The sequence below is a fragment of the Centropristis striata genome, chromosome 3 (assembly GCF_030273125.1).
Source record: "Centropristis striata isolate RG_2023a ecotype Rhode Island chromosome 3, C.striata_1.0, whole genome shotgun sequence".
NCBI lineage: Eukaryota > Metazoa > Chordata > Actinopteri > Perciformes > Serranidae > Centropristis > Centropristis striata.
Window position 1 is genome coordinate 25916501 of NC_081519.1, and position 18726 is coordinate 25935226.

An 18726-nucleotide genomic window follows, 5' to 3' on the forward strand; every position below is an offset into this window, starting at 1 on the left:
TATTATTTTTAATGTAAAAATGTGATCAAATACCTTTGTTAAATGAGAAAATTTCGGGGGAATTATTGTAGTTCTTGTGCTTTTACTCTTTTTTCCAGATCTTTATTAAAAATGAGAGAAATAAGGCACACAGGGTATAAGGTGCTTCCCTTTATATGATCCTGGAGTTTCTGAAAATACGTTTTTAAAGTGTAGAGTTTAAAGAGTGCGTTCACATTTCTTATTTAACATCAGCTCTAAAGTTTCGATACAAAATATATATCGATAATAGATAGAAAATTCTATTGTAAAAACACTAAAGTTAGGTAGGGATTTTCATCTTGTGGATGTGAAACTTACCCATCAGAAGCATAAGATTTGTTATAAAGCATACTGTTTTGTTATTAGATTCAAATTTTGAGATAATATATTTAGGTTCAAAAATGATGGGCTGTCCAGTCTTATCGAGTAGGAATTTTTCCATATCCCTCCAAAATATAGATGACAATGGGCAAACAATACTAAAATAAATGTTAAGTTGTCTCTGGTTCACCTCCACAAAAAGTGCACATTTCGCTTACATCAGCAAACCTGGAAATCAATTTATTACATGAGTAAATATTATGAAAATTTTAAATGAACCTCTCGTTCTTGTTCTTGTGCTTTTACGGCATGTAAATAGGCAACCCTGTGACGTTGCTGTAGATGCGCGTGTTTTGAAGCACGGGACTGACCGTGTGGGTGGAGTCCTTGCTGTTGTCTATGATGAGCAGTAGACTATCCAGTGAGAACGGTGACTCAAATCGAGTGCACCCAAAGTAGCAAGCCAAGAAATGGTAAAGTCCGTTTGGCGCGGTTAATAGACGAGCTGCAGACGGCGGAGGGAGAGGAACCGAGGTACCGAGGTCTACCCGCGGTGCTACTGCTTTCTAAAGCCTTATTTAACAGCGAACCACACTCAGACGGTTACTAAGAGATAGATAGTGCGCAAATTTGGGCTTTCTCCTAATTCTCTCCTCAGCCGTGTGTTTAAGCTTGCCCTGCGCAGGCAGACGGAAATACAGTGAAAATGCCACCCATCGAAAATGACACCGGGAAGAATGAACTCAAGTCTCGGATACAGAACCTCATTGACTCCAATCAAGTAATGGTTTTCAGTAAAAGCTACTGTCCGTATTGTGTCAAGGTAAGCCATTGGTTTTGTCGAAGGGGCAGACATTGCTCGGAAACTTCAGTCTTCTCTCGCGAAGTCCACGGGCTCGGTCTAATTGCTGGCTCTCCCTGGTAGCGACGTCACTTAGTTTGAGGCTGAATGTGAACTTTACTATGAATAAACCTCAAAACAACTAATCCCGAGTCCTTAAACATCTGTTTACCTTCCAATGTTATTTGGTGCAGTAAATATCACTAAGTGAAGTCACAAACGTGTTCGCCGCTTATCAGAAGACGGACACATTTAGAAAAGTAGAAAAGTTAGTTACATAATTTATATTTCATAGCTCACTTAACACCTCGACTATAAGACGCGCTGGACGCATCCTGTTTTTAAAGTAGCACCACGTTTCTACACTAGTTTGTTGTCCTTTTTAAATTCTCTTCCACCAACAAAACTTTACACACAGACGGGGTTTACTAGGATTATACTGAAACAAAGTCATGTTTGGTGACTCGTTTTAATGTGTGATGTAGAGCATTACGAGCAGGTTCAGATGTATGGAGTTAGATTTGTGCCAAATGTTCGAACAACACTTATTCAAATTCAAACAAAAAATAATTAAAATTTCAAATACAGTATTTAAGCAAAAATAAAAATAAAGTCAAAGACAAAATTCAAAACTTGCAATCAAATTATTTGTCTAATTGCAAAATGAATCTGTCTTTTAATCTTTGAATAACCGGTTTTTTGTTTGTTTGCTGCTGGTTTTGCATTTGCGATTCTGGTTTTCTTTTCAAGAGAATATGTGATCATTGGAACGGGTGTTTGGCGATGTGTTGCTGTCTTTTGTTTGAGAATACACACCATGTGACTGAGGAAATTGATGTTTAATTTTTCATAATGTTTCTTTGTAGGTGAAAGACTTGTTCAAGGAGCTGAATGTCGAGTGTAATGTGGTGGAGTTGGATCTCATAGGTAAGATGGAGATTTTTTTCACTTTGTAGTACAAGTGCAATGCTATATGTCATGTCTCATTTTGTTAAGTCTTATGAAACCTGTTGCAAAGTCCAGTGGCAGGTTGAAGACTGTTCTTGAAGCATGCTTACTTGATTTTTATTATATATATTTAACATATTCCTAAAAGTTCATTATAGTGTTATAAACCAGGTAGTAAATGCATTTGTAATGCTAGGTACGTGTTACCGGTGTTGCCTTCTAATTGAATGTTATGTGAATATCAAACATCATGGTTAAGTTTCAATCCTCAGTTCTGTGCTAATACAGCTCAGAATTGTGATAGCAATGATAGCCTGTAGTACGGATGTTGTGTTACTCCAGACAGTTCGCTTGTCAGCAGCACAAAACATGCTGAGTCACTCACTGAAGATACCTTGGCCTGGCCTCTGCTCTCTCAGAGTTATTTCTGTCACAGTCTCAGCTGTATGTTGAAGAGCATATGGGTGGTTGACGTGACGCTCAATTTTTGTGTTCCCAGTGACAAATATTACTAAAATTTGATAATATTTCATTAAAATTAATGTTTTAATATGCAGTTAATTCTTCTACATCTAATCCATCTGCAAACAATGAGTATCGTTCTTCAACTATGCAAATATTCTGTTTTGAACATGACCTTTGTCCACCGGTGCAACTGTACTAGGTAGCATTACTTATCTTAAAACAACTGTAATTTAATGAAAAATTAATCTAAATACATTAAAATACTTGAATGCATGTCATACGAGTGTTTACTTAATGAATCTAGAGGATATAAGTGTTAGGGTCCCTATGTAGAGTTATTATGACACATTACATTTTGTCCGCAAAACTGGTGTCCTCCTGGAGCAACGCCATTATGTAGATATAAAACAGGCATTAATGTGACCACCCCATTACTGAGAGGGGTCCTTCCAGAATCAGGAAGGACAGGAGACATCTCTGGAGCAGGTGGACTGCACACAAGATCAGTTCTGTCTCAAATATTTTCATAATATTACTATTTCCGTGCAGTGTTGGAACTGGTCGTCATAAGGTAGTCCTTTGGTACAACGCAGTTTAAGTATTGATCTGAATATTTTTTATCAATTTACATTGATTGCGGAATAGCACTTGGGAGCACTTCGACTCGGCGCAGTAATATCATCACTCCTGACGGAAGTGAGAGGGAGCGGAAGTGATGATATTACTGCGCCGAGTCGAAGTGCTCCCAAGTGCTATTCCGCCATACATTATAGTTATCCTTTTTATCCGCTTCGAAAAGCGCCACGTTTTATTTTGTGTCGCCATACTTGGTCGTTTAACTACTCGTGTAGCTGTATTTAAATAGGGAAAACGTGGAGGAGTTTGGTCGCTTCTAACTGTCCATCTGTTTGGACCGCAATGAATGAACTGGGCTAAGCTAAGTGCTATCCAAGTAGCTCCGCGCGCCAGGGCGATTGAGTGCACGCATTGAGACGCAAGAGGTCTGTATCAACTCGTCTTACTTACTCGAATAACATGTTTTAATATGAAAAAACGGTGGAGTGTTCCTTTAACCTCAGAATTTGAGGACAACACAACTCAAACCTTCCTTCCCTGTTTTGTTAAAGCTAGTTTGATTTCCATGTTGAAAGTGAGAGGCTCAGATGACCACCAAAGAAAGGTCTAGGAAGTTTAGGGAGAGGCTGAATGAAGATCCTGAGAGGAAAGAGAACTTCCTGAGAGAGAGACGCAGAAAGTAAATTTGACAATGTTTGATAATTAATTTGACTTTGTACACGACATGGGCATACTAGTACTCTGTTGTCCAATGGTGCAACGGAAGGTCCTGTGGTGCAACAAATTGAATTGTGAGTGGAAAAGGTATTTTAATGAAAAATGTATGTAAAAAGTGTGGGATAGTACAATAATGTTATCATCACTATGCAGCTATAAGGATGAAATGAAGATTCCTTGGGTTTTATACCAGTTATAATGAACGTAACCCAGGCATTTGGGTGAAGTCTCTATGTGTACATCTTATAGTATATAAATAACATAATTCTGAATTTTTTGGGGGTATGTTTGATGTGGAAATATAATTGGGACAAACTAATATGCCTTTGGCTTATCTATCTTATCTGTCCAACATTCTCTGAATTAAATAATGACGTTCTTTATTGTGTTGCACCGGTGGACACATTTTAGGACTACCACACCAAAAAGTGAATAATATGTGAAGAATTAGAAATGGACACATTCAGTTTTGAATTATTCACATATAAGGGAATATAATTATATATCATTTGACATATATTTTTGAATTATTATTTTTTTCACTTTGAATTTGAGTTCACGTCAACCACCCATATGTATAAGGGTTGTCACGATACTAAAATTTTCAACTCGATACCGATACTCAGGAAAATATTCGATACTCGATACCATTTTCAATACCACAAGGACAAAAACAAAGACCCCAAAATGTATTAAAATATTTTTATTAACAAGAAAAATGCAACATGTTAAAATTAACAGAACCACAGGTTAAATATTTATAATAAGATAAACAGTTGTGCAAAAAGAAACTGCAACTATGACAACAAGCTTCAGGTCTGAGGTAGTGCAGAAAATAAATAAATACAATAAACAATAACAATTAGAATATTTTGAGGTTGTAAGCTGTGCACAATATTAGGAAAGCTTGATTAAAAAGAAGTAGAGTTGGCTGTGTGTGTTGCTGTTTGGTTGCAGGTCGACTTTTCTCTGCTTCATTCTGGGACTTCAAGAGAGAAAATAACACTTTTCAGTCACCAACATTTATGTAAACTTATTAACTCTATGCTTATGTATACTGACACTGTGTCAATTAACGTAATATGGGCATACCACGTGCCTTATTTGTTTATTTACGTTGCTTATAATCATTAACGTGACATCAGCCTTTAATTGCTAGCTGCGGCTAATGGCTAATAATAACACGGGCAACATTAATGCGGGCCTCGGCCACAATAATATCAGTAATAGGTCAGTTTGAAACGAAAGACACTAACCTGTCGAAATTCACTGTAAAGGCCAGGGTGTCCATACTCTTTTGAGTATCAATACTTTTGACAACCCTAATATGTAGTGATGCTGATGATTATTCAGTGAATGATTGGTGAACTTGATCCCTATTAACAATATGATAAATCAGAATATACAAACATCAACATAGTTTCACCTAAGAAGTGCTTATAACTATCAAGCACTTTAATTGTGAAGAAATAACTTCTGAGACAAACTAATGAACTCTGGGTAAGACAAATGTGTCATGTTATGTTTCCCCTTTTTTTTTTTTTTTTTTTTTAACGTTTGCCTTTGGTTTGTGTCATGCATTACAATGTGAAAGTAGATCGATTGACAGAATAGTGTTCAACAACCTTGTTAACTATTAACCCTTCTGTCCAGAGGATGGAACCAACTACCAGGAGATGCTGCTTGAGATGACTGGACAGAAAAGTGTCCCCAATGTCTTCATCAATAAGACACACATAGGCGGCTGTGACAAAACACTGCAGGTGAGAAGCAAGCCTGTGTATTTTATTGTCTGTTTGAAAGGGATTTTCTTCCTTGATGCTCCTAATTCTTGTTTCATACACTACTGTTAATGTTGCGCAATCAGGTGGCTTTTTGAAATGCTAGAAACTGTGCAACAAGACTGGTTGGCTCATGCTGAAACTCAACCCACCAGGTTTTTTTTAGTTTTTTTTTTTTAAAGGTTATCTTCCCTTGCAACCACAAAAGAAAAGAATGCTCATGAGATTTTTGTTCCAGCAGACATAGCAGGAGTGGAAGGTGTGTAACCAAAACATCTGGGTGTGCCAAGAGTTCATACTAGTGAGCCAAGCCATGCAGGCTCCTTGTTCCTTGTAAGCAAATACCAGAAATGTGAGAAGATAGCTAACTGACTGGTTTTATTGGCTCGAATGAGGCGGAGGTTTGACTATCAGACATGTGCATGTGTACCTTTCACCTGGCTCCAGCCACTTTTTTTACAAGCAACATGTTAGTACTGATAACTATATTATTGAAGAAAATGACAATTGTCATTTTGATTTTGCACAATGGCCCCCATGCTGCGGTCCAGCCTTAAATGCACAGCCTTTTTTCCGTTTTGGCAGCTACTTTCCCGAAGCGCTTCGCTGATTACAATAGCGTCACCACATAGAGCTGCACAATTAATCGAATTTTAATCGTGATCACGATTATGGCCGCCACGATTAAATTTACCTGATCATCAGCAATATTTCCATTTTAAAATGCGGCTCTCCTGCATATCTAATCAAGCACTTTCTACACCAGTAGAAGTACATTTGTAAAAGCCGGCGAAGCAGTGTTGCCAACTTAGCAACTTTGTTGCTGTATTTGGGGACTTTTCAGACCCCCTTAGCAACTTTTTTTTTTTTTAAAGCGACTGGCAACAAATCCTGCGACTTTTTCTGGTGTTATTGGAGACTTTTGGAGACTCGTTCTTACTCTTAACTGAGAATGAGTCAAAGTGGCACAGTCCTCCTGCAGCAGTCTCTCCCAGCTGCAGAGCCAGAGGGGATGTTAATCCCTTAGCGTCCAGTCTGCAAGTTGCTAATAGGCTAACAGTTAGCTCTGTAGCAGTACAGTGTGTATGTGCTGCTGCTGAAGGAGGTGTTCACTTAGCGATCTGTTTGTTTACAACAAGCACCAGACACTCTGTACATACACTAAAAACTGTTCCTATTGTTTGTTTAAAAGAAGTGCAATAAAAATACAGATGTTTTCCCTAACATGATGAATAATCGTGACTACAATATTGATCAAAATAATCGTGATTATCATTTTGGCCATAATCGTGCAGCCCTACCACCACATCGGCCTTATCCCGCAGTTGCAGTTACAAATGACTGTAATCCACCAACTGCAACGCTTGTTTGGAAATGTTGTTTGTCATGAAGACACCTCAGAGTTTGCAGAGAGCTGGAGGCAGGATGAAATTTGACAGAGGTCGCTGCCCGTGTTGACCTCGATGCAGGAAAACCCCGGTGATAATACCTTCTCAGGTGTCCTGATGCAGGAAGATGGTGTGCCTGGTGCAGGAAACTCTCATTTTGTTTACTTTGTAACCACCTGTACTCCCCTTTCTCTCTACTGTTTGCCACGTAGTAGGTGTGGGAAATATGGCTCTAAAAGACAATACTTCAGGGTGTTTTTGTAATAACAATATTCTTAATTGTATGAGGAGTCTTTATTAATAAATATCGTACAACAAAATTTAAAAATTAACCATAAATCTAAATTGTCATGCAAAGTGCAAATCTCAACAGTTGCCAAATACAAAAAAAATTAACCATGACTCTTCAGTGCAAAATGGAAGTATTAGAAAATAATAAATAATACTGCAAATGGCAGAGGTGGAATGTAACTAAGTACATTTACTCAAGTACTGTACTTCAGTAAAATTTTCAGGTTCTTCTACTTGAGTATTTCTATTTAAGTAACTTTTATTCTACTTAACATTTTAAAGGCAAATACTGTATTTTTTACTCCACTACATTTAACTGACAGCTTTAGCTACTTTTCACATCAAGATTTAACGTAAAGAATGTGATTACATTTTTTTATAAATGTATAAATCAGTATTTTTTTAATGCAATGATTTGACGTCACTACGTCATGAACAGGGCAGAAATTTCACAAGGGCCCTCGTGCCCTAGCAATTTGGCCTCGTGCCCTTAAAAAACATATCAAACAAACAAGGAGACTTCATCAAACGCACTCTAATCTGTCCCGCCAGACTCTCATGTGCTGCGCTAACATCACATTTCAAGCTACTGAAAGTTTTTTTACATGATCTATACTATGAAGTGATTTTGCCGTGTTGCAGAGTGTCTGTCATCAGTCGGTCAGTCAAACCCCGACCCACCTCTCCGTCCTCCTCCGAGACATGCGAGCATTCACATACTTACACACGCACTCGTCCCCACATGATCGCTCCGTGTCTCACCGTCACCGCACGCCGAACTAAATACTATAGACAGCTATAGCTATAGATACCTGTCCGGGCGGTCAGAGGTCCAAATGCGTATGCCGTTCGGTAGCCGCAAGCTAACATTAGCTAACAGTTAAAGTTGTTTGAATCACACTAAATTGTGACTCACTGTTTTGAATAACTTCCTGTAGCTAAACGCATGCAGCTTTCAAAATAAGAGCGCAGTGTGTTAACAGAATCGACCAAATAATTTTCAAGAAGACTGTCAAAATAAGATGCCTTGAATATAATATACAAGAACCTTTTATTCTCATTTAAAATCATTCTTAAAATATACACTGATTAAGATCAGTGTATATGATGGAATCGTTGCATTAGAATGTGTGAGAGGCACCAAATTTTGGCTGTGATGGAAAAAATCCTAGCCAGCTATTTTTCCACAGTGGCTGCTCCATGTCCTAGTGGAAAGCATGTTGACAGCAATTAAAAATGACACAGTATACGATACCAAAAATTCTATAATACTGTATCTCCTGACTGTGAAAAATGTTATGAGGTGTGCTGCTGCTCTCATTTAGCTCTCAAAGTGCACAAGATTGATGCATTTTACTTTACAAGGAGATGTTTCTTTACCTGCTTGACAGTTTCAACCGAGACTCCAATCTTCCTCAGAAGCGTCATTGCTATTCCTCAAATTAGTTTCAATATGAACATGGACTTAAAATCATTGTTTTATTTTATGGCCTTGGTGCCCTGGCTTTTGCCCTCAAATATTGACAACACAAAAAGCCAAGTGGCCTTGCCCCTAAAATGATGAAATTCCAGGCCTGGTTATAAAGTACGAATGTTTCCATGATCGCGGAATGCATGTTTCTTTTTATCATATAAAAAGTATACTGGTATTATCGTGAACAATGCGATATGGCACACCCCTAGTATGTAGTCCCATGGGCAGGTTACCTTGTTTTAGATGGAGTGTAGGTGGCTGGTCTGACCTGAATCTCTGTCAGCTTATAACAAGTGAGAGAGTGAGTTTTTTTAATTTAAATTCAACCAGTATCTGCTAGTATTAGCTTTTGCCATGACAGATACTTTCATTTTTATATGCTGTTGCAGATGTGTACTCAGTGCAGTAAGTTGTGAAATATTTACATGTGGAATCGAGCCCCAAACTAATAGAACATAAGAAGGAGCGCTGTCAGTGTAAATAATGAATTTCCTATTAAGACAGAAGTACTGGTGCATTTGTTTTGAGAAAGCTCTTTGAATATTTAATTCTTTGTCATTCAAACTATATTTGAAATGATGATGCAGCATCATGTTCATATTTGTGTCAGGCTCATAAAGACGGCAGCCTGCAGCAGCTACTGAGTGGAGACAACGAAACTTATGACTATGACCTGATCGTTATCGGAGGAGGATCTGGGGGCCTGGCCTGCTCAAAGGTGACACAGTTAAATACAACACACTCATAGAGTTACTTTAGCCATTATCTTGAATACAGACTGCAGAAATGCTTTAATAAATTATGGATTCATATAATGTAACATTGGCTCTGTTGACAGGAAGCTGCTTTATTGGGGAAGAAGGTCATGGTACTGGACTATGTTGTGCCCACACCAAAGGGAACCAGCTGGGGTAAGATACTTGAGAATACCTAGTGAGTAGAGCTGTAGGTATTAAGTATTCATGCTGAACCGTCAGTCTGGGGCACGCACATTACAGTTTGTAGATTGATGCATATAGTGTACAATCTAATTTCCCTGTGAGTTCTGCCTACAAACTCTAAACTGAATGCCATTTACAACATTTAATGAAATTAGATTAGCAAATGGATTTGAGTGCGAGTCAGTCACACGAGGGCGAGCGCATATGAAACACTTCTACTAGTGAGATACAGTAGTGTTCAATATAATAGCAGTCCAATGTGACTAACCAGATTAATCCAGGTTTTTAGTATATTTTTTATTGCTACATGGCAAACAAGGTACCAGTAGGTGCAGTAGATTCTCAGAAAACCAACAAGACCCAGCACTTGTGATATGCAGTTCTTAAGGCTGTGCAATTGGGCAATTAGTTGAAAGGGGTGTGTTAAAAAAAAATAGCAGTGTGGCATTCAATCAGTGATGTCATCAATTTTGTGAAAAACATGTGAATCATGTGGCCTCTATTTAAGGATGAAGCCAGCACTTGTTGAACATGCATTTCTCTTTGAAAGCCTGAGGAAAATGGGTCGTTCAAGACATTGTTCAGAAGAACAGCGTACTTTGATTAAAAAGTTGATTGGAGAGGAGAAAACTTATAAAGAGGTTCAAACAATTATAGGCGGTTAAAGGGCATAGGTTGCTGTATAAATAAATACTTGAAAATGAACGCTTGATGTAGGTTTGCTCCTTGTATATAATATAGTATCATAACAATACTAGTATTAATTGTTGGAAATCTCTGAAAAATCTCATCATAGTGTGCACACACAGGCAGTGGCCCTTTCAGAATTTCCCCAGAGGAAATGTTCTAGTTTTGAACACTACTGAACATGCGATGCAGTACATATTTGAATCTAATTTGTTTACTGACAATTTCCACGTCTTGTTAATGTATACTATTGTGGTCACCAGGTCTCGGTGGGACTTGTGTAAATGTGGGCTGCATTCCCAAGAAGCTGATGCACCAGACGGCCATGCTGGGCACCTCCTTGCAGGACGCACGCAAGTATGGCTGGGAGTTTGATGAGACAGGTGAGGGCTCAGAGCAGCGACCCCGGAGGTCACGAAGGGGGGACATCACATCGGTTTGCCGTGGTAAATCAATGGCAAGCCTTGTCAGCAGTTTGTACATGTTATTGTATGGATTTCACTGATGGGCATCTGTCTGTATGCAGTGAAACACAACTGGGACACGATGAAGACGGCGGTGAACAACTACATTGGCTCTCTGAACTGGGGCTACAGGGTAGCACTAAGAGACAAGAATGTCAACTATGTCAATGCCTATGCAGAGTTCCTTGAACCACACAAAATCAAGGTGAATGTGTGATATAAAGGAACCTTGAATGTACTTTAACTGAGATTGCTGGCTTGGTTCTAGTCTTAGGAGATTTGAAAAACAGCATTTTCACTGCAAAAAATGTGTCTAAAAACACTAAATCTGAGGGAAATGATCTTGCTGCATGGATAGATAATTTCACTCGACAAGATTTCTTGGAGAGATTGGTAAATCTAGAAATAATGATGGGTGGAGTAACTGTCACCAGTGATGAATGGGAGTGCAGAGTGATAAACGGAGTCCAGTGAGAGTGGAGGCAGAGGCATGTCTATAGATATCAGCATAATCCAAAACTTTAAGTGCTCGGTCCCTAATAATTCCTTCAATTACAATAGGGTTCTTGCACTTTCAGTGCTCGGTCCCTAATAAACGGATCAATTTCAATAGGGTCCTTGCACTTTCAGTGCTCGGTCCCTAACTATGGGCCAGTTTAAAACTATGATAATACTGCCTTTCACTGTAACTGTTTTTAATGTTTTTGCATATGTTTTTGTCTGTGCTGTTTTGTGTTTTCTCTGTACTCTCAACATCATTGTAAATGAGGGGTTGCCCCGATGATTCCTCGAGATATAAATAAAGGATAAATGAAAATGAAAATATCGCTTGCTCCACCCAAAGAAAATGTAAAAAGCATCCTTTACATCATTTGCAAAAAAATATTCTGCTTGATGAGTCAGTCAGCATTCCATATTGTAACTTAATATCTCAGGCCTTCTGTTTGTATTTTCTGACAGGCAACAAACAAACGAGGGAAGGAGACATTTTACACAGCGGCTAAGTTTGTCTTGGCTACGGGTGAGAGGCCCCGCTACCTGGGCATCCCTGGAGACAAGGAGTACTGTATTACCAGGTGAGAACACAATGGCAGTTACACGCTGGCTGTAACACCACCATCACAGACTAATGACAGACTGTGACTGGAAGGCCCATACAGAGCTAGTTTTTAAGATGAAAGGCTAGGTTCTGCAGATGTCTGAAGATGTGTCTCTTGCCGTACTGCGTGATCTCTGCAGACACTGAACAGACTGAACACACCCTTTGATGATCTGGACGCTTGTATCCTCCACGGGTGGCTTTGCCTCAGGGCAGCCATTAATCTTCCAGCTGTCTAAATGTTCTGTAAGATTATCCTCTGTCTTTAGTGATTATGCTGCTGTTTTGGCAACCTACAAGTTGTCTCATGCTGCTTACTTAGTCCCACAGACCTCAACCAAAAGCTTGTTGTGTGACATAAGACACATCCCCACCCTGGGCACTCCTGTATGGACAATGTTTTGTATTGTACTCTAGTGTTATGTATAGTAAAGCATATTAATTTATTGCATGGCAAGCCCTTAAGTGTGTAGAGAGGAGTGTCACTGGCACATTTAATTTTCAAACAACACAGCATGTGTTAAACCTGGAAAATATATCTGAATTCCACAGTCTTGTGATTATTTTTGCAGAAGAAACTCTATTATTTAGAACGAATGGACTTGTGAGGAATTAACTTAAAGTCGTTTGCCCACCAGTGACGACCTCTTCTCATTGTCATACTGCCCGGGAAAGACCCTGGTGATCGGGGCGTCTTATGTGGCTCTGGAGTGTGGTGGTTTCCTGGCCGGTCTGGGTCTTGATGTCACTGTCATGGTCCGGTCCATCCTGCTGAGAGGCTTCGACCAGGACATGGCCAACCGTGCCGGAGAGCACATGGAGGAGCACGGTGTCAAGTTCCTCCGCAAATATGTTCCCACAAAGGTGAGTGCTAACTAGACTTGGTAGATAATGTTTTAGTTGTGGCAGCACTTTCATTTACACACACACAGTAAAGTTAAGCATGTTTATTTCATTATGGCTGGAGTCAGTTAAAATGTTTGTAATCCATAAAAAATCCAGCATTTGTTTAAGTGACAAATTTTTTATTTGAGAATTGTAAGGGACCGAGCACTAACGGTGCAAGCGCCATTATTATTCCGGAATTGTAATCGCCTTTTTGGGGCCTTTATCATATTAAAAACTCACCATTTTTGGAATATACACACATCTCTGCTCAAATTTACTAGTTGTCCCAGGAATGGGCGTGGCAAAATGACTGAAAATTAAGCCCCCCGCACAGGAATGTTGTAGAGACACAAAATTTTCTACGTACGCAAGACGCATCGAAATGTAACAAGAACCCATATCCTAAAACGTACAGGAAGTCTGCCATCTTGGATCGAAAATGGCGTTTCCTGCTGATTTTTCCCATTTCCATGCCGCACACTTTAACGAACTCCTCCTACAGATTTACCCGATCAACTTTTTGTTCTCTGTTTTATCAACCATAAAACACGAGATCGTTAGAACTTTTCCATTCTTTGTCTGATCTGATCCAAACGTCTCATGCTTCATCAGAGTCCAGCCCTTAACACTTCTAAATAACAATTTTTCATAAAGCCCCGCCCCTTATGCTTTATCCACGCCCCCTTTCATAAAATGACCACGTTGCATACTTTACATACCTCCTCCAACAGATTTAATCCCATTGACTTCAAAATTGGTCAGTACCATCACAAATCTTATCAAGACCTTTACTGACTTTCACAATATGTGGGTGTGGCTAAATATGGCGTCTCGCCATCTAACACCAAACTTGATAACTTGACCATACATTGTCCAATCTGTCCCAAATTTCTCACATGTGATGAGGGTCCAGCCCGGAACACACCCACGTGTCAATATTGACACACAGTCATAGCGCCCCCTGCTGGCACTTACCCCGAGCACATTGGTAGGAGACACGCAATTTGGTTCGCATAGGGACTGAGCCCACAGCGCCCAACGTGGCCTCCCCCGACGGCTCCACTGTGCTCGGTCCTGTTCAGTCCTGCTTGCAGGCCTAGTTTTGTGATTGTCTTTTTTTTTAATGATTTAATGTGAAGCCTTGTCTCAGCCCATTAGGGAGTCTTTTGTCTGCACATACATTGTACTTTCTTGTACATCTATTTAATTCAAGGAAGAAACAGATTTAAAACATTTATCTTAATTAAAGGATTGATTTATTGTTGGACCATTTTGTGTCTTTTATTTTTTATCTCTCAGCAAGACATTTGATGGAATCACAAATATATTTATCTTGACCTTCCTGCATGTGTGTTTGTCAGATAGAGGAGCTCGAAGCAGGCACTCCTGGCAGGCTGAAGGTGACAGCTAAGTCCACAGAAACCGATGAGATCATCGAGGGAGAGTACAACACTGTACGTACTGATCATTTCATTATTACTGTGTCATTGTGATGTTTTATGTACATGCCAATTGTGTAGAGAATATCAGGTTATACGTTGTGAAATAAATATATGAATGAATTGTGTAAAATATAAAAAATTAACAATTTTATTTAAAATGAATTAATACAACTGTCTATTTAATTATAGAAAGTTTTAATTCCAAATGTCTGTTTCATACGTTTCACCTTTTAGCATTAATGTAGCAGTTATGGCTGCTAATGCTACCAACATAGCAGGTGAACCAACTTGTGAGTTTGGATGATTACTCGGCATTAAAGTGAGTCTGTGTAACCTAGCTCCTGTTAAAGCAACAGAGCTGCCCTGTTGTCCTGGTTGAACGGTTAAAAAATGTCCATTCTTAAATGATTTTACACCAAGAGATTAAATATATTTTGTTTCGACTACTTTTTTACATTTTGTCTCAAGCCTACTATTTTTTGTAAAAAAAAAAAAATATATATATGTGTAGCTTCCCAGCAGCAAGGACTGGGGAAAAACTTTAAACTATAAAACCATTTCCTTGTTCTCCAGGTTTTGATAGCAGTGGGCAGAGATGCATGCACAGACAAGATTGGCCTGGACAAGACGGAGGTCAAAGTCAACCCCAAGTAAGTTTATTATCTCGCTGTATATCTTTTTTTCCCCTACATCTGCCCATGCAGTTCCATTGGGTGGCCTGTGCCTTTAAGACTGTAGTAGAGTCATGGTGATTCAGCAGTTATTGCCGTCCCATGGCTCTCCGCAGGCGTAGTGTCTGAGTGCCTTTGGGGATTTGGTCAGCAGAGAGGAAGGGTGTACAGTGTATCAGCTGCTTTTTTAATGCTGCTAAATGAATTATATACATCTAACTGCTGTGAATATATACACACACACACACACACACACGCACACGCATGCATGCATGCAGTGGCTTGCAAAAGTATTCATACCCCTTGGATGTTTCACCCTTTTGTTGCTTTTAAGCATGAAATCATGGTCAATATAATTTGCCCTTTTTAAAAAGAATTTGCTAATTCAACAGACTTCCACCTTGTTAATGCAGCAGTGTCACGGTTAGTGAAATGAAGGTCACTTGAGTACAGTTGATGTGTTGGACTCAATTTGGGTTGATATATTTCACTAATACAGCCCCAATTCAAAAGCAGTTGGGACACTATAAAATGTAAATAAAAACAAACCACATCGAATTCTGAAAAAAAAAATCAACTAAAAAGCATTTTGGAAGCATGGGAAATCTAGCCTTTTCTTTGAGGATGTTGTCTCTCCTTTGTTTTGTGAATGACAGAAGGGTTTAGCCTATGAGGCCAACAGGGATTAAGACAGCATGAGGCCAGCTTAAAAGAGCACTCAGTGGGTCACATGGAGCAGGTCTTATGACCTCAGTAGTACTCTAAAGCTGACACACAGCCAGAGGGCCAGTGGGTTCAGGGGCATTCAGCCGGTTTGCTTGTTCTGCTGTTGTACAGTGTAGAATATATAGCCAATAGAAATACTACTCCACTTCTGTTTCTTCATGCTGCCCATCACAACCTTAGGCCCACTTAATTTCGTTACTGCTTTTTGATGTATAGACAGTGCTCTGGTATTGTGTTGCAGCCTGAAATTGCCAGACGAAATCACACTTGTGAATTAGTCTGGGAGTTCTGTTTATTCTTTATTTCAATTTCAGCAACCAAAAATGACATATGGCTGAACAATGGAAAAATTTAACCGATTACAGCGTGCGGAGATGAGATGTGATGGTGTATTGTTGATATGTCCCTGAACGAGTAAAGACAAAAAATATTTTTGAACCACATCCGTTGTTAATCTGGGATTGTTTTCATCAATCATGTCATGTCATGGCCAGAAAACAATGTCAGAAGTATGACAAACGCATCTTTTTTTCCTGAAAAGCTTTTAGTGCAGTTGATCTTCCCTGAGCAGTTAACAGTCACGTTCTCTCATAATACAGTAATGTTCAATATAATAGCAGTCCAATGTGACTAACCAGATTAATCCAGGTTTTTAGTATATTTTTTATTGCTACATGGAAAACAAGGTACCAGTAGGTGCAGTAGATTCTCAAAACCAGATTCTCCCACCAAGACCCAGCATTCGTGATATGCACGCTCTTAAGGCTGTGCAATTGGGCAATTAGGGTGTTCAAAAAAAATAGCAGTGTCTGCTGTAGGGTTGTCACGATACTAAAATTTTCAACTCGATACCGATACTCGATACCATTTTCGATACCACAAGGATAAAAACAAAGACCCCAAAATTTAATAGAAATATTTTTATTAACAAGAAAAATGCAAAATTAACAGAACCACTAGTTAAATATTTATGATAAAAAAAACCGTTGTGCAAAAAGAATCTGCAACAATGATAACAAGCTTCAGATACTCGATACTTGTGAAAATGAGTATTGTATCCGGATATAACATTTTAGTATCGATACTTTTTTGAGTATGGATACTTTTGACAACACTAGTCTGCCGTTGAATTTACAAACACAAAACTATTTTGTACAAACTTTTTTGTTTCTAGGATTTATCAATCCTGTGAATCACTAAACTAATATTTAGTTGTATGACCACAGTTTTTTATAACTGCTTCACATCTGTGTGGCATGGAGTCAAACAACTTGTGGCTCCTTTCAGCTGTTATTTCTCTCCAAGATTCTTTAACAACATTCCACAATTCATTTACATTTCTTGGTTTTGCTTCAGAAACAGCATTTTTGATGTCACCCCACAAGTTCTCAATTGGATTAAGGTCCACTCCATAACATCAATGCTGTTGGTTTGGAACCAAGATTTTGCTGGTTTACTAGTGTGTTTGGGGTCATTGTCTTGTTGAAAAACCCATTTCAAGGGCATGTCCTCTTCAGCATAAGGCAACATGACCTCTTCAAGTATTTTGACATATGCAAACTGATCCATGATATATGTGATAAATAGGCCCAACACCATAGTAGGAGAAACGTGCCCATATCATGCTTCACTGTGTACTGTGGCTTGAATTCAGAGTTCGGGTCTCGTCTCACAAACTGCCTGCGGCCCTTGGACCCAAAAAGAACAATTTTCATCAGTCCACAAAATGTTCCTCCATTTCTCTTTAGGCTAGTTGATGTGTTCTTTGGCAAATTGTAACCTCTTCTGCACATGCCTTTTTTTTAACAGAGGGACTTTGCGGGGGATTCTTGTAAATAGGCCTGGGCCGATAATCAATAATTCAATTAATCGCACGATAAATTAAATGAACTCAATAATTTTGCCGGCCTCGATATATCGCCATGCACATGCGTGTTTGTTTTCCTCGTCTGTTGCCTCCAAGCAGGCTGGATGACAAGAGGGTTCACTCTGTGCTCGATCTCAGCACCTGGGCGCTTTTGTTCCATAGCAGAATGAGCGGAGTGAACCCTCCTGTCAGTCATCCAGTTTCTTTGTCTCTGTGGAGAAGGCTGGGCCGCTATCATTGGCTACACACAGAGTGCAGCAGGTGAGCCTCGTGCGGAGCAACGCGAGGAAAAAGATGATTGCAAAGCCAAATGCCACAGCCCCGGTGTGGGAATATGTCGGTTTCAAACCGAATGAAAAAGGTGAGCCCATCAACACACGGACGAGCCTGTATGCAGAATTTTTTCAAAAGTGGTGGCAACAAAAAAAGCCACCACAACAAACTTGCATGCCCATCTAAAGCAGAACCACCCGACCCAGTTTTCCCAGCTGGGGAAAAAAACTGCACCTGGAGATGCAGAGCCTTCGTCCCGACAGTCAACACTGGTCGACAAAGTAAATATAAACGCTGTGCGCTCACAGAAAGTGGAGTTTGCTACATCGCAAAATAAATGCTGCCCTTTTAAAAAAAAAAAAAAAAGTTTTTATTTATTTAGGATATTTAAACGTTCTTAAAATTACAATTACAATGGTAAAAAACACTGAGAAATAAAAGTGTATTGTATTTGAAAGGGTGTGCATTATTATGATATATTATCATGTTGACAATAATATCGTTTATCGGCAATAATTTGTGGGACAATATATCGTCCAGCAAAATTTGTTATCGTCCCAGGCCTACTTGTAAATAGATTAGCTTCACACAGACGTCTTCTAACTGTCACAGCACTTCCAGGTAACTCCAGACTGTCTTTGATCATCCTGGAGCTGATCATTGGTTGAGCCTTTGCCATTCTGCTTATTCTTCCATCCATTTTGATGGCTGTCTTCCGTTTTTTGCCACGTGTCTCTGGTTTTGCTGGTTGGCTCTCCATTTTAAAGCATTGGAGATAATTTTAGCTGAACAGCCTATAATTGTTTGCACCTATTTATTAGTTTTCTCTTCTCCAATCAACTTTG

The 18726-nt window shown here is 39.2% G+C and overlaps 1 protein-coding gene across 2 annotated transcripts in view; it reads left to right on the forward strand.

Moving 5' to 3' along the window:
- The first annotated feature begins 839 nt into the window (after nucleotides 1–839).
- txnrd3 (thioredoxin reductase 3) overlaps nucleotides 840–18726 on the forward strand; it is a 30230-nt gene continuing 12343 nt past the window's right edge. The window contains exons 1-11 of one of the 2 annotated variants that reach the window (XM_059329017.1): nucleotides 840–1165; nucleotides 2050–2110; nucleotides 5543–5652; nucleotides 9434–9541; nucleotides 9662–9734; nucleotides 10715–10897; nucleotides 10978–11120; nucleotides 11876–11991; nucleotides 12653–12878; nucleotides 14264–14356; nucleotides 14918–14994. In XM_059329017.1, the coding sequence (XP_059185000.1) occupies nucleotides 1049–1165; nucleotides 2050–2110; nucleotides 5543–5652; nucleotides 9434–9541; nucleotides 9662–9734; nucleotides 10715–10897; nucleotides 10978–11120; nucleotides 11876–11991; nucleotides 12653–12878; nucleotides 14264–14356; nucleotides 14918–14994 (1307 nt within the window). In that variant the 5' untranslated portion in view covers nucleotides 840–1048. The remainder of the gene's footprint in view (nucleotides 1166–2049; nucleotides 2111–5542; nucleotides 5653–9433; nucleotides 9542–9661; nucleotides 9735–10714; nucleotides 10898–10977; nucleotides 11121–11875; nucleotides 11992–12652; nucleotides 12879–14263; nucleotides 14357–14917; nucleotides 14995–18726) is intronic. The other variant, XM_059329018.1, reaches the window with a different exon arrangement.